Below are 16918 nucleotides of genomic sequence, written 5' to 3' on the forward strand. Positions count from 1 at the left end.
CAGTGAGATCCATCACGATATATCTACCATTTGCATCACTAATGAAGCTACTTACAATGATACCAAACTTTACGACAGACGTGACAGACTGTTCATTCAAAATTGTCAACTTTCCTTTCATCTGTGGCAACATCCCTTCAGCACCTGCGTATGGAGTGTTTATATCACAACTCAACCGTTATGCCAGAGCTTGCCGAGACTACGCAGACTTTTTTTATCGCGCTAGAATTCTAACAAATAGGCTTCGGGGGCAGGGTTATGTTGCTACAAGATTGAATTCATCACTACGAAAGTTTTATGGCCGTCATCATGAACTCGAGGATCGTTACGGTGTATCCATATGCGCCATGAAAACTGGTTTGTTCAACGTGTCATAGTTTTCCTTTCCTTTTTCGTCTACCCGGACTTGACTTTTTATGAGCAACACGGCGGGTGTTTCTAGAAAAGCAGAGGACGCTTACCCTACCGGTGCACCTGGTCCATGCTCCCAATTTTTAGTGGAGTGCGAGTTGTTCATTTGCTTGTTACTTTGTATGATTTTAGTTACTTTATGTTCTTTGGTGTGTATGTCGGGTCTTTGTCCCTGGATTACATTCTTTTGATTACCGCTGTAACCTTGGTTCCCTTGGTTACTCTTTCAGTCCGTTAAAGACAACACATTTATAGAAAATAAAATGTAAACAAATATACCTTTTTTCCTACAAAACTTCGCTTTTTTATAACTTACAGAAAAGTCCCCAGGTTGGCCTTTTTAAGGGCATTTCAATGACAGAGAAATACAAAAAAAAACACACAACCAAATGTTCCAAAGTATTCCAAAATGTTCACTTAATAGGAAATCAAATTGCTATGGAATTTGGACGAACAGACAGACATGGTGTTTCCACTATACCAACCAATCGTTGAGTGGGATGTTATTTCAATTTCAAAAGAGATTACTCTCACAAAATTAACAAGTGGATAGATGATTTTTTAAACCTGTCACAGAGAATCATGTTCGTTGGTATTAACTTAATCCAAATCTGTTTTGAAAATGTATGAGAGTGCTTTCAGAGTGATTGATATATGTATGGGCCCCTAGCTCTGTATGGTTGCAGCAATGGACCTCTAACTAAATGCCGCTAGAACCTTTATTAAGTATCAGTCCCTGAAAAAATCAGGCATGAGTGAAACATGTTATGAATAAACCCATCATTTTAATGGTGTAATTTTACTATTGGGACCATTAGAATCAAGGAAAACACACAAAATTTTCAATATCATGCTGGACCATTGAGTTACAATATCACTGACATGCACCGAAAAGGAACATATCAAGGGCGAATAATTGTCAAAAACCTCATTTTTAAAACATTCTATTGAAAAATATCTGAGCAAAGCCAGTGATGCAGAGATAAAATAGTGTTATTTTCAAATAAAGAAAGTATCCTTGAGTGATATTCCATTGTCAGATTGGTGGAGTTTTGACATGCATGTTTCTGATTTTTCCCATTTTACCTGATTCTTACAAACACTTACACTTAATATACTTACATGGACTTCCATCTCAGAAATAAGTAGAAAACTAAAATTAAGCACACAAGCAAATAAATGTAGTTTGCTGTGTATATATAAAAACAAAATATATTTATTCATATTTATTCTTCTCAGTAAACCATTTTCATAAAAATAAATGTACAATAAACAGTAATAAATAGCTTCGTACAACAAGCACAATGTGTTTCCCATTAGGAATGATAGATGAAATGAATTTGTTCTCACAAACATGGGTTTAATGTGTAATGTATGTCCATCCACTTCATCCATCATATATAAATCATCAATAAGATAAATAACAAAGCATTAAATTTGAACTTTTACCATCTTCAAAGTTCTTCAATGATAAGAATAGTGAAACCTATCTAAATCCAAAGTAGAGAAGAAATCTGTCTTAACCTGAAATATTTCTGATGAAGTCTCTTCATATCATAACACATTTGAACCTTCTATGGTCAAACAGTAGAATCTGGTTTAAATAGGTCTTCATATCACAACAAAATTTGAACCTTCTATGGCCAAACACTAGAATCTGGTTTAGATAGTTTCCACAGTATCATATAAACATGTTTTACTTCTAAAAATTTAATTTAACCTTGTATAGAATGTAAATTTGGCGAATTTTATTCATGCCATCAGTTAATACAAATAAATGAAATAATTGATGCCAAAGTTATGGATTTCAGATAATTCAGAAAAAAGATACAAGCAATTTACTAATTATAAAAATGAATATTCTATGCAATCATAAAATGTGTGTCAGTTCAAAGACAATCACAAGAAGAATAAAATTTAAACAAACTTCATATAAAGAAAACTTTATACGGAAATTTCGAAAAAAGAAAACAGAAGACTTTAAGAAACACTACGAAAAACTAAAATAAATAAAAATAACAAAATGTAACAGATTAAAATAGACTATTTCCATTTTCTGCAGAGGGATTCAAATATTTTTTTTCTACATTTGAACTGAAACTTTTGTTCCTATTAAGAGTCTGTGAATTGTATACTGGAAGGTTTATCAATGTTACAGAAAGACACCAGTCCTTGGTCATGTGACATTGGTCTTTTACTGATATTGATGTTTGTATAGTTACAATAATTATCAGGCAATTCATTACTTTCCACAACTAACATGTATTTTCCCTTCTAGCAAAATAAGAACCCATCAAAGTATAAACTTTTCAAGTCTGAAACCACCCTCTCTGTAGTTGGCCTATACCGTTATTATGCCAAAGATAAAGTCTCCATCAAGTTAAGTGTTTCACTTTTGTTGAGTTAATGTGTTTGCCAACCTGAAAGTTACAAAATAAAACAAGCATTGTATTATATAAGACTGTAAATTTCATTTTTTTCTTGTTTGTGTCAGTGCTTTGTTTTCACAATTAAATTCATTCAAAACACATGATATTGTACTAGGTACACCCTCATTTCTAGTAGAAAATTCTACTAAGGATATCTTGGGTTGCTTTTTGGAGTATCTGTCCCTTTAAAACATTCTATGTTTCCAATTAACATTTTTTACAGTTAATCTCTTAAGTTGAAAATCAATTTTCAATCAAATCGCTAAAGCTCCTTCCCTGTCATCTGTTTATATCAAAATTTCAAAGTTAAGTCACTTCATCTGTTAGCAGAAAAAAAAAGATCTAAGGAAATTCCTGTAATGTAAGTGTGAAAATAGAGAGTTAGATAAAAAATCTGCTTGTCCAAAAATTATACACTTAAATGGGAAATATAAAATGATCCGAGTTGCTCACTTACTTTTGTTACTTCGTATGTATTATTTTAGTTACTTTATGTTCTTTGTTGTGTATGTCTGTTTTTCATGTCTGGTCTTTGTCCCTGGATTTTATTCTTTTGATTTCCGTTAGAATCTTGGATCTCTTGATTACCCTTTCTCCCACTACCAAAAATCGATAAAAGACTTACCATTCCATAGCCTCATTTAAACCCTCTCCTTTTATGGCTGACGTTTTGAATATCTGATATTTATGTTTTATAGAAGTCAATCCTAAGGCATTAGCTACTTCACTTGGTGTCATTGCTCCTTCAATATCCTGTTTATTAGCAAATATAACAAGTACAGCCTTCTTCAGTTCATCTTCCTGTCAGAAAATACCAATTAATGAAATCAATCACAGGGTTCTCAATAAGTGCCGGCAACCAGTGATTTCGTCGTCTACTATGACATTGGCAAAGGCTGTTTTGTTGCTCAAAAAAAAATGTTTGCTTATCAATGGGGCCACCTACTTTAAAATTTATTGAGAACCCTGAATGATCATTTGTGTTTGCTCATCAAACTGATTTTATTATTTTAAATAACTGATTTTAAATGTCAAATATTTGAAATCAGTTCAAGGCCCATGACTACAACACAGTTTGATAAACTTCCAGCAGTTTCATACAAGAAGTGTCTACAAAATTTTTTTACACATAAGGTTTAAGTCTATTTTTAAAATAACATTTTGAGTTTGTTTGCTGTCTTGTTAGGAACAAAATTGCTTACATGGTATTCAAACACTAGTTAATTTGAAGAATTTGTACAGAAATGCAGAACAACAAACAGAAAATTTCTCTTCCAACTTCTCAGGTGTTTCAGAGGAAATCTAACCTCGAAATGGCACATATATGCTCCCTAGTGCCATAAAGGAGGCCAGAAGTGATAACAATTTTCTTACCTCCAACATAGAAAAAAGTTCCTGTTTAGAGATACCCATTCTCTCTCTATCCATACTATCCACTACATATATGATGGCATCTGTGTTGCTATAGTAACATCTCCAATAAGGTCTACAATATCAAAGTACACACAGTTTCAAATTATTGTTGCAGTACAGTTCATCAATCCTATTCAAGCTTTTATAGCTACTAACCATTCAAGATTTGAATGAAAATAGTCATAAAATTGAGACCATAACCAGGCAACAGGCCTAAATCATCCAAGATTTCAAGTCTACTAACCATTCTTCAAATTTGAAGGAAATCGCTAAAAAATGGAGGTGCTATGCAGACAACAAGAAGTTATAACAGATGCACAGGCAAACAGACAGATGGGTCAAAAACATAATACCCCAAACTTTGTTGCATTGAGTTTAATAAAGAGCTTCGAAGAGCACAGCATGACAGGACCGCAGTGGCAGGCAGGTATTTTCATAAGAAATAAGAAAGAAAATTTTTTTTTTAAATCGGACCAAAAATGAAGCAGTCAATATTTTTGGGTTTGGACCAATTTTGTACCCCTTTAACTCCAAAGCAGTAAAAGATTAGCCTACCATGTAAAAAAATTCAAAAGGAACAGAACACCCATTTTCCCCTTTAAGTTCCTTATTCTAAAAAGAGGTTGACAAAAAACCTCCAAAAAATATAGGGCCCTCGGCCATGTTCCTAGGTACAATATTTAGAAATGTCAAAAAGATCACAGAAGTTTTACTAACCTTATCGTAAATAAACAGATGCCAATGCAAACTCTGAAGATGATAGGATGATACCATTATATATCTGTATGACCAAAAATATGTTGAATTCTTTAACTTTGTGTGACCTTAAAGATCTTCAACGTGCACATTTGTAAGACATTAAGTTTGATTTATTTCCCTTTTGCTTGACAGGGACAAGAAACACCTAACTTTATCTACATTCATGGTGTGCTTACAAAGTTAATTACACACGAACAAAGTGATTCCTATAAATCCATCCCTCATCATCCAAAAAATTGTTGTATGCTGGTATATTATTTTCATAGAAGTACATGTACATGTGTATGGTGAAATATATTAGGATTTCATTTCCTGTATTGTCACTTATGATAATAGGTGTATTCTACTATCCTACGACAATCACAATGCTGCTTCTACATATAAGGAACAATAATTGGTGTGATATATTGTTTGATTAATTTTGGACAGAAGGCATGGCTTTTAATCAGAATCAGTATTTTTTGTAAAAGTTTGTTTTTGATAAATTACCAATGCCACAACCCAAAAATTAGGCATTAATGGAATATTAAATGATACCCTGCATGTAATGATGAAAAAAGAGGGATGGCCAAATGTTCAAAACTCAAAAACTACATTTTGAACTTTGCTGAAAATCTGAACTTAAGCTGTATTTTATGGTACCAAACAACTGTGCAAAGTTTCAAAATGTTCAATGATCCTTTCATTTTCAAGTTATCATCTGGAAACCGTTGGGGTATAAAAAGCTGAAATTAAGCAGTGGAGATTTATGGTGCCTACTCACCTAATACTTGTCTGTCCACCAAGATCCCAAACTTGGAATTTTAAATTTTTAAACTGTACAGTCTCTACATTGAAACCAATAGCTGAAGTAAGAAATAAAACACTGTACTGATTATTGCTTTTATACGTTGTACTACTACGTTAATGCAATTTTCTTAGTTGTGTTAGCTATGGATTGATACATGTACCTGCTTTAATATGTAAAAGTATAAACAGAATACAGTCTTTGCTGTCTAAATTTCAGACAACAAGCCCTTACCCTTCATCTTAAAAGAATTTCATATAGGATAGTCTGATACATTGGCTTAGAAACAAAAATTTCTGAAAGCCTGGCACTATTTTTACCGGCATTGGCTGGTAGACTAGTCCCAATTTCAAAGACTGAGAATAGTGATTGTTAACATTATGAGAAAGAAAGTAGTGATTTTTATGAAAGTTGCAAGATATGTGTAAAGATGTTCAAAACTTTGAGTAGATCATACCCAATACTTCTAGAATATAGATTTTTTTCTAATTTTTCTCAAAGATGACTTTTAATGAAAATAGTTCAGAATTTTAATGCAAAAAACATACATGTTGGTCACCGAACTTGATCTAAGGGTAATTAAGCCTTAAAAAAGGCAGTTTTTTTACATTTTGTATATGAATTCTGTAGGGAATTTTCAATATTTCCCAAATAATTACATACATGTAGAGGCTCACATGAATCGCTCACCCAAGCAAAAATAGACCTTTTAGCTTTCTGAAGTTGGACTTTTGACCTAATTGTCCTATTGTCGCAAGAATCATTTAACCAGCAGAGAGCACCTTAGTTATCAACTTGGTTTTCATATCATAAAATAAATCTTTTACTCCTCAGAGGCAATAACTCCAACATCAATCAACAAATCTTTATAAAAATTTTATCATCGGTCCATATCACCTTGCTGATCAATTTAACCCCATGAAAATTTTGCTAAACCCATTGTTTTCAAGCCATTCCACAAATCCTCAATTTTTACTGATGGCTTAACAGAACTACACCAAAATTTGACCACAGATACATCTCATCATGCTGAACACTTTTACACAGTCAGAATCTTGCTAAACCTAATGGTTTTGGATAAAGTTATCCCAGACCCCTAATGTTCTATTTTAAGTAACAATGGCCATGTTTTCAAATGGATCAAAAATTCCCACATCAATTCTATACAGAATACCATAAGAAATATTTTCACTAAATTTGGTTTTAATTGGTTCATGCAGTAGTGTCAGAGAAGATTTTTGAAAGAAACAACATTAAAAATAGTAAAAATATCTTAAAAAAGGGAAATAACTCTATCATTAACAGATTTACAGGAAAATTTGACCAATGATAGATCACATCATGCTTGCTGAACACTTTTACTCTGTCAGAATTTGGCTATGCCTAGTGGTTCTGGATATATGCAAAAAACTTATTCTACAAGTATTTTTAGTAACAGCAGCCATGTATTTTGGTTCTGGAAGTATATATGCGAAAAACTTATATTTTCAGTAATAGTGGCCATGTATTTTGGCTGATCAAAAGACCACATATCAGTTCTATGCAGAATACCCTAAGGAACATTCATATTGTACCAAGTTCAGTTGTAATTAGTCCAGTAGTGTCAGCAGACAAGAGTTTTTAAGATTTGTTAAAGACAACTCAACAGACGATGATGGATGCCAAGTGATGGCAATAGCTTCCTTAAGCTACTAAAAGAGTATATTTTTTGGGGTGTTGACCTTTATACCCATTTATAACTTGAAAACCATATGAGATAACCATGAACAGTTGGGGCAAGTGTGGACACAATATTAGTTTTTGACACACTTAAGCATATGGACATATCACAAAATGCACAAAATTTTTAAATCAAATTAAAAATGTTTTAAATTAGACAAAAAATAAAAAAGTCATTTTTTTCCCTTTCCCTTTGATACCTTTTAACTCAAAAACCGTAAGAGATACCTGAAATTTTATTGGTAAACAAAGGCAGTGATTTTTTTAGAGGAATCCAATGAGGTTTTTTTTTTGTTTTTTTTTTTTTTAAATTATACCAAAAATTTAAAAAGCTGAATATTTTGGGTTGCCAAACTTTGACCCCTTAGAACTTGAAAATGGTCCAATATACATAAAATCTGCTGATACAGTTGTTAACAAGAATTAAATAAAGAACACATAATAAAAAAAGAATGATCAAAATCAGAAAAAAAAACCAAAACATTCTACAGGGGTTTTAATAAAACACCTATTTTTAAACTTTTTCTAGAACACTAGGGACCTCAAAGTCCAAATTGAATAGAAACTTTCCATTAGTGGTAAGTAAAATAATATCAAAATTTCAGAACAATTGATCAACCACAACTAAAGAAATCCCACAGAAATTAAGTGTCCTCCGACATCAACAAGTGCACCATAACTTTTAATCTTTTAATTTGAAAACCCTAAGGGATATCTGAATGAAGTCAGGGTAAAAAAAAAAATACAAAAGGAATGCAATAAAACAAAATTGAAATTGGACCAAAAATTAAACAGTGGTTAGTAAAATATTATCAAAATTTCATTACAATTAGTCAAGCACAACTTAAAGCTGCATTAGAATTTGTTCAGTACTTGATTCTACTGAATTTGGCTGATTCAATGAAATAAGTTTGTAGTAATGCAATAAATATTGATAATTCAAACAGAATGTTGTGAAAACAATGTTTTTTTAAAAAGAAGATGAATAGGTCTAATCTAATTATTTTTCGCCATTACTTCCCAAAATTGCTGAAAGGACATTCACCTGGTTAAAAATGCTTTAACCTTGGTAAAAAAATTACAATAACGGATACACAGGTAAGCATGAGGTAAGCATGTGTCTTGTTTTCATTTAATTTCATCTATTTTTTTATTAGATTTCAAATAAATAATGACCATATTCGAGTCGCATTATATCACAATACGTAAATTCCAAAAGGATCTTTGTGTTGTGTTCGAACTTTTTTCTTTTATGGCTTGAGTCCGTCAGCTTTAAGTCATCACACAGAAATGAAGAGTCCACTAACAACTAAGACTGTACCTTAACATTATACTAAAGCAAAAATTTGGGGTCATATAAAAACTGGCAATACACTAAACTTTGCCAACTCTTAGTATTACACAGTTGTATGCTGCATATGTGAACATATTCCTGTTATCAAATTTCAATTATAAAGGCTTGATTCAAATTAATCAATTGCAATAGAAACACAAAATTATCCAAATAACACATGTAGATTTGCAACTGATTGTAACTTAGTCATTACTAATCTATTACTCATCATGTACAAACCACTGAAAACATGTTGATGGGTTGTGAAAATTTTAATTAACTGCACAGAAAGTTTCAATTTGAGCAATATATATAATGTACTTACTTGGAATTGTAGTGACTACTTCACCAACTTGTAGTCTGTATAATATTGTTGTTTTTCCTGCCCCATCTAAACCTAAAATTAATATTCTTCTTTCTTTTGTACCAAAGAGTCCTGAGAAATAACTAAAAATTCCTCCTGTAAAATGAAAGTGTAAACAAACTTGCAATTGCAGTTTATAGAATATTTCTTATAAATTATGACCATTAGACATTTCTATATGACAGCTCCTATTTTATGCTATACAGTGGTGCACTATCTGGCTACCAAGCTGTATTATAAGTGTTGTTAATAATGTGTATTATGGGATCAAAAAATCAATAGGGCCATAACTCTAACAAAGTGACCAGTCAGGCCTGTGTTACAAACTAGTTGAGCTATTAATGGTACATTACAGCAGCCATTAGTACAAATCTTATGAAAATTCTTAAAAACAAGTAGGCACGAGAGTGCAATTTCAAACAGAGGGACACCCAGAAGGTTTATGTTCCTGCTCACCATTGGGGGGACAAAATGAGATTTTAGTGACACCAACCAAGCAAACATTGATGTAAATGTATATTTAAATATAAGTAAAACTTGTAAATATATGCAAAAAAAGTAAAATTTGGTCCATAATAAAAAAAAAATAATGCTAAACTTGATTATAGTGACTGACTTTCCAATTGGTTAGTTAAGGACTAAAATAGTTGGAGACCAATATTTAATTCTTGCAGACAAAGCTGGCAACTCCCATTTGTAAATTCTTTTCTTAATTTGGCCCCAAAGATTGATTTTTGTTTTAACTCTAGTGGTCAAAACAAAAGGTTATCTCCACCAGGACCACCACCGATGCCAAAAAAAAGGATTACTTGCATCAGATCTATATCACTTTATCACCCATATTGATGTTGAAGCATTCAGGTTCATATACACATATTGCAAACATAAACACATGAAAACTATGGTTTACAATGTACTCTGTTCCCACTATATCCCTGGCCCCACTGTATCATGGTATCATCCATATGGCTAGAACAAGAACATGGAACCATGCACATTTTCAGTATTTGTTGACCTTGAATAAGGGACAAGTGTGAACTTTGAAACCACATATTTATCATGATTACCTATGAACAAGAAAATTAGGAGCAAATATATAAAATTTTTATGTGATTTTCAAATTTTGCAATTGTCATGATTGGAAATTTGCTGTCAAGTTGAATGAAGTTGAAAACAAAAGAAATTTGGTTTAAAAAATTATCATACCGCAAACCCATAGAAAAGTTGTTGAAATGGGTCCCTACAAATTGTCATAGAAAGATTTTTTTTATAATAATTGTAGACAATTTTCTTCTCAATACAGTGATATAATAAGGATAAAATGATTCATTGTGGTATCAATATATCACAATATGGTCACAATACGATACTTTACAATGGACTGAGTTTTGATATGATACAATACAGATCAAAATACAACTTTTTTTCCTTTAAAAAAAAATGATGAAAACACTATGCAAATAGTAAAGTAAGACATGTCTCGTGAGGAAAAATGCATTCAGGACTCAGGCTACTTGAGAACAAAAGGGAGAAGTAACTTCTCCTTCATAGAGACATCAGGGAGAAGTGAATGGATCATTCACTAAAGCTTTTTTTTCTTTAAATTATAATACATGTGTTATATGATGTTACACAAATGTTACACAAAATAAGCAAGCATAGTTTTATATGTTTATTTTCTTTAATTGATATAAATGTTACTTTTTCTTTAAGCTACACATGTGAATGAAGGCAGCTAAATATTTTGGACAAAATGAAATCAGCTTGCTGACTGATTGGCTGTATTATATATAGATGAAATTGAATTTTTATACATCCACCTTTGCCAAATTTATCACAGCAAAATTGATATGTGAAAGAGTAAGGCAAAGCTTCTTGTAAAGATTGTCCAGAAGATCAAATCAAATGCCTTGAGTTCACTACTGAAGTATCAACCCAAGAAACCACATGATAACTTTGCACGTTTCGTAATGAAGTATGCATGATAAAACATCAATTTATTGTAAGCTGAAGTGAAGAATGTTCATTCCTAATCTTGTTTTCAACAACGGATACGAAAAGCTGATTAAAATACTTGCTTTTATCCAAATATTTGATAGATTTCTATTTTGTCAGACAGGTGCCATTTTTGTTTGTCGGAAGAGAGACAAATCTGGTCAAACTACTGCTAAGTGCTATAAGACAGAGTGCAGTCCCAATCTTGGACAATGTCTGAAAATTAAAGGGCAACTTCAGTTTGCTTTTAGCGTCATCTAAGCTTAACTTATGACAAAGTGAGTCGGTGATTTTGATCCTTGTTTTAAAACTAAGCAGTCCTGACCCTTTTTTTTGGGGAAATTTTGCTGTATTTTGAAAACATTAGGAAAATATTTTACGGGGGATAGAGATGCATCATATACCAATCTGGAACCAAAAACCAATACCATACTGACAAATATGTACTCCAATATTCATTAGGTTACAACTTGCCCAAGAAAAACATTCCCCAAAAGTAAACAAAGCATCGGGCTAAGAAATCACATCTCAAGGAACATTTCACTGGCTTCTTTACCTGGTTTTCAAAAAATTTTGCCTGACAATTTGGAATTTTCCTTCCTTTGGAAAAAATATTTTTCAACATTTTGGGAAAAGTCTCCAGGGGTAACAGCCAATATTCGGTTGCAAAAAAGGGTAACAAAATCACTGTGAGTGATCTAAGGGCAACTATTTTTGCCCAAATCGCCCAGTAGAATGAGCCCTGCCATTAACCATTGTTAAGATCAAAGATATAGAATCTAAGAATAAATTCATCATTTTTAAATCTTGATTATTTTTATTCCACATAGAAGAAAATATATGGGACAACATGCTGTTGTGTATCGTACAGTCACCCTTGTATCACAATACATATATTTATGACATGAAGTAGGTGTATCCAGTGTTCTGGGATCACCGTTTCCAGTGGGCAAGTAAAATTTGCTTGTAGTTTATTTTCTTTTGGACTAAAATCGTTCCAATTCATCACGAATAGATCCATGAATTCTTCTTGAAGACAGTTTCACTAATGATTTTGTGTATTTTTCCTCACGACATGACTTTTTGAATTTTCATAAACGTTATTTTGGCCCTTGTAATAGTGTCTGAACAATAGCGACCATTATCATTACTACATGTATATGAAATCATAAATGGAATAAAATACCCCAGATTCATATTTTCACATATATCTAATGATCGCAGAAGTTGCATTTAGTTCACACATGGTCAGTACGAAGAAATAATTCTCTTTTTGGAAATACTTGAACAATATTCTACCTTAAGTACTTCGATTTGTATGCATTTCTGGGAAGTTTTTTCAACTCTGGAAGGTGTTGGTAATAAGATAACTCGTATTTTATAATAAAAGTATATTTGGTGGGAAAACTCAAATGATTTGAAATGAACCAGGAGACAAATAATCTTTTGAGTGTTTATTCAATTTGTTCATGTATTAAATGAAATAAAAAAATACTATTATGTAAAACTATGGTTTACTTCACCTCTTAATATAAGGACATAACTCTTACATTATTTGTATTAAAAAAAAACAAAAACAAAAGTACTAACTTAAAAATATCAGGGATAGTTACTACATTGACTGGGAAAGTAGATTTTGAGTAATGACTTTCCCAAGTAAAGTTGACTAACAAAAAAAATCCTAGAACACTTTGTATCTTTTACAACCCTATGTAGTGACAATATCAATATCCAAATAAAAAAGAGCAGGGTTGCAGGGTCAGAGAAAATTAGGACTAAGCCTTATGATACAAATTTTAAGAACTTTAAAATTATTTGAAGTACACAAATCAACGAATTTGGTTAAAAAAGACACAGAATTACAATAGTAATGTTGTAAACAAAGTCTGTAATGCCGTATATGTACATGTGACTACAGTCACTTTTTGGCTGTGGTGTTCAAAATAAAAAATATATCCAGCCCCGCATCCTAAAGGCAGAGACCCCCAGAGATTTGTGTCCGTCTATGATATCTAAAATTATACTCGTCCTATTTACACCCAGTATATTAAGGGGAAATCATCTTAAATTCATACCCATTGGATTGTAATTGCTTATAAACACGTTTATCGGCTATATTGGAGAATAGAAGGTCCCAGTCGGCGATTACCGGAAGTTTACACGTGTATCACTATGCGCGCATGTCAACAATCCACTGGAAGGGTCTAAAACATGGAAGCATTAAAAATAAAACTCGGAAGGGTTTTTGAAATTTCAAAGGTCGTATCTTTTAAAAGCACAATACATAGAAACATAACCTTAACGGATTCTGAAAGGTGTTAGTAATATCTATTTACTCAGGTGAAAGTTACTAGAAAATAATGTTATTAAGGTACCAAAAATTTTACCGGACGGGTTTTAACCGTTTGAAATTAGCTCGAGCGGCGTACAAAATCTCGTCTTTGATCTTAATTGCCTTAAAATTCATATTATCAGGTCAATAACCATTTATAATTTTTAAAAGACAATTTGATTTTCTATAAGATGAAATAAAATATATTTTACATAGTTATTGGTAAAAACGACAATCTTGACCGAAATCACACCTTGTCAGAGTATTTTGACCTAGATATAAAGAAAATGTCAAGGACCATTTACATATCACACAATTCTGTTTTATATCTGATGAAAAAAAAATATAAACTACAATCTTGACCGAAAGGGTGCAATGTCAGAGTATGGTGTCGGCAAAGTCTTCACTTAAATATCAATTTTACATATTGAACATTCATTTATTTTTGTTGCTACGTTCCGCATCATTTTTAACGACCCATCATCCCGTAAGAGTGTGATTATATTGTTGACTTCCAATTAGACGAAACTCGAACTCGTACCGCTGTGACAACTAGACCACTCGGCCAGCTAGGCTATATAAAAATATAGCTTTCGCTGGCCGGGTCATTCCTCCTCGTGCGATTAATCTAGGGCTGTAACTTAGTACGCGATGTATGGTATGCTTATTTGAGAATAATTGAATCAAAGAATCCTCTACCTCCTGAAACACTTCTGTTCGCCCTTGATGTCACTGCACTCTATACTAATATCCCACACGATGACGGTATAGAAGCTTGTAGAGAAGCTTGGTACTCACGAGATATTTTGGACCCCACTACTGATTGATTAGTAAATCTACTCACTTTAGTTTTGAAGTGTAACAACTTTACTTTCAACGACAAACACTACCTCCAAATCAATGGAACAGCTATTGGAACGAAAATGGCTCCTTCATATGCAAACATCTTCATGGGTAAATTGGAAAATCAAATAATTTCAACATCTTTATCGGAATCCCTTTCTTGGTTTCGACTCATCGATGATGTCGACATGAAATGGAATGAGTCTAAACAAAATCTAGAAAATTTTATCGCACATGTATGCCAACAACGATCACCAATCAATCAAATTCTCCCATGAAATTTCTGACACTAAAATTACATTTTTGTATACTACTACGTCTGTAAGAGACGGTGATATGTCTATGGATCTGCACAGCAATCCCACTGATAGTCACCAATGTTTCTCTCCCAATAGCTGTCACCCAAAACATTGTACTAAAAGCATACCATACAGCCAGGCACTCCGAATTCGGCGCATTTGCTCATCTGACGATACCATTAACTAGATGAACCATTTGTTATCGCGGGGCTACAAATCGGGGATTTGAACGTGTTAATAACATCAGTCGTAATTATCTCCTCGAGTACAAACCCAACAAAAGGGTTTCTTTCGTGCGGACTGACCATCCAGCCTTTTGGAAACTCTCCTAGCTACTTAATTCGAATTGGAAAATTATTCAAAAACATTCTATAAGCTCTCCAAAGTCTTTCTTGAGGCACCTGTTCTAACCTAGATGTCTAAGAGATGCCCTGGTATAAGAACAGAGATTTCATCTCAGCCCAAAGATAATACAAGTGGCCAGTGTCAACCATGTGGAGATAAAAGATGTAAAACCTGTACCCAGATACTGCATCCCCAAACGTTTAATTAAAAGCTACTGCACTGGAAAGGAATACGCCATTTTTGCAATGTGGTATAATATGGAGTACGTTGGAAAAACCTAGCTTCCAACAGGCGAATGAATGGTCATCGCAGTGACTACAAATGTAAACCAGACCTCCCTCTAATTCGCCATCTGAAATCTGCCGAATACACCCAGGAGGATCTCCACAACCAGGGGCGGGGCGTAGCTAGGCCTAAATGATGTGTACTCAAATTATCAGAGTCGCTTCGGAGAGGTGGCATAAGGGCAGGGGTCTTCGGGTTGCTGAAGGCCCCCAGAAGCTCTGGAAAAAGTTGTAATATCCCACATTCTTACCATTTTCTGGCACTGCAATTGCTGTTAGAGAAAACATATTTCATCAGGCCCATTTTTAATTTTAACTAATATATGAGTATATTAAGGCTCTGACTGAACCAAATGTTGTCTTGTCGATACGCACAGTTTCAATGACTTTGCCTACCTTGAACACGAGGCTCCAATGAAGATAGTGATATAGTTAGCTTGTAATTAAAATGTAAAAAACGTACATGCTCATTTTCGATTTTACGCACAATATATGTACACACCACCTATTTACGTATGAATATCGTCTATAATCTAAAAATTCTCCGATCCGAAGATTGTTCGTGTATGTTAAGCATGATGGGACTACGCATTTTTATGGTGCTCATAACGAAGTTTTTGCGAAGCGCCTTCTATTATCTCAAGAGCTCATGTGACCCAAGGTAAGCATCATAGCTTATTATAAATAAGACAAATACACAGAACAGTCAATATCATAAAATATATGAATATATACATGTATGCAAATTCGCATTTATATTTTTACACATTCACATTCATCCCAAACAGCATTCTTACGTTGGGCCAGCGTTGGTTCAACGGAGTCATTTATGTTGTGTTTGTTTGTTGGGGTTTAACGTCCGAGCAGCAATATTTCAGCTATATTCAGACGATGAACATGAAATTGATGATAAAATGAACATGAAATGATGATGAAATGAAAAAGGGATGAGACACAAGGATAATGGGGTCGACATATTTTGATTGCCACTGGAAATAGGGAGAGGTGGGCATGGTCGGGCAATTTAGCCTCCTGTTGCGGAGCCCTATGGTTCCTACTCCGGAAGAATATCACAGTAGGGTTCTTTAACGTGCAAGGAACGTGGCATCTTTCCCAACACGGTGCACCACTATGGTTTGCGGTCAGGTTTTCCGTATTATAGCCTGACAACCCCAGCATGTAACAAGCCAGGGGTACCCCATTCCACCACCTGGGGCACACATCCCAGTTGCTCTGTGTGTAGGGCGCCCTAGCCCCCAGCTAGGGTTCTGAGCACTATGTAGTCGGCTTTTACGACAAGCTTAGCGCTGCTGCAGGCCTATTCTTTTAACACCCGGACCTGCACGGGGCAACGGAGTCATTTACCCAATGTTTGCCAAACGTTGTAAGTGCAAAGGAGTAATCAAAGGAAGATTTTAGCCGAAACAAAATAATGTAATTCAGGGACAAAGACCAGATATGGAAAACAGACAATCACAACAAAGAACATAATGTAACTAAAATAACATATACAAAGTAACAAAAGTAAATGACCAACTCAGACTCCACTAAAACTATAAGCATAGACCAGGTGCACGCCCTCTGAGTAAGCGTTCTCTGCTTTTC

At 33.6% G+C, this 16918-nt stretch overlaps 1 protein-coding gene across 1 annotated transcript; it reads right to left on the minus strand.

Annotated features, from left to right (window-relative positions):
• Positions 1–1624: 1624 nt before the first annotated feature.
• On the minus strand, positions 1625–13406 carry LOC148609107 (ADP-ribosylation factor-like protein 1). Its single transcript, XM_088542697.1, has 6 exons — positions 13286–13406; positions 9177–9311; positions 5776–5857; positions 4215–4326; positions 3466–3641; positions 1625–2831 (listed from the first exon to the last, which is right to left on the minus strand). The coding sequence occupies exons 1-6, from the start codon at positions 13287–13289 to the stop codon at positions 2801–2803; spliced, it is 540 nt and encodes a 179-aa protein (XP_088398823.1). The 5' UTR covers positions 13290–13406; the 3' UTR covers positions 1625–2800.
• Between the last annotated feature and the right edge of the window lie 3512 nt (positions 13407–16918).

This window comes from Perna viridis, chromosome 8, assembly GCF_037379345.1.
Source record: "Perna viridis isolate PV_CMFRI_1.1 ecotype Kerala chromosome 8, ASM3737934v1, whole genome shotgun sequence".
Lineage (NCBI taxonomy): Eukaryota > Metazoa > Mollusca > Bivalvia > Mytilida > Mytilidae > Perna > Perna viridis.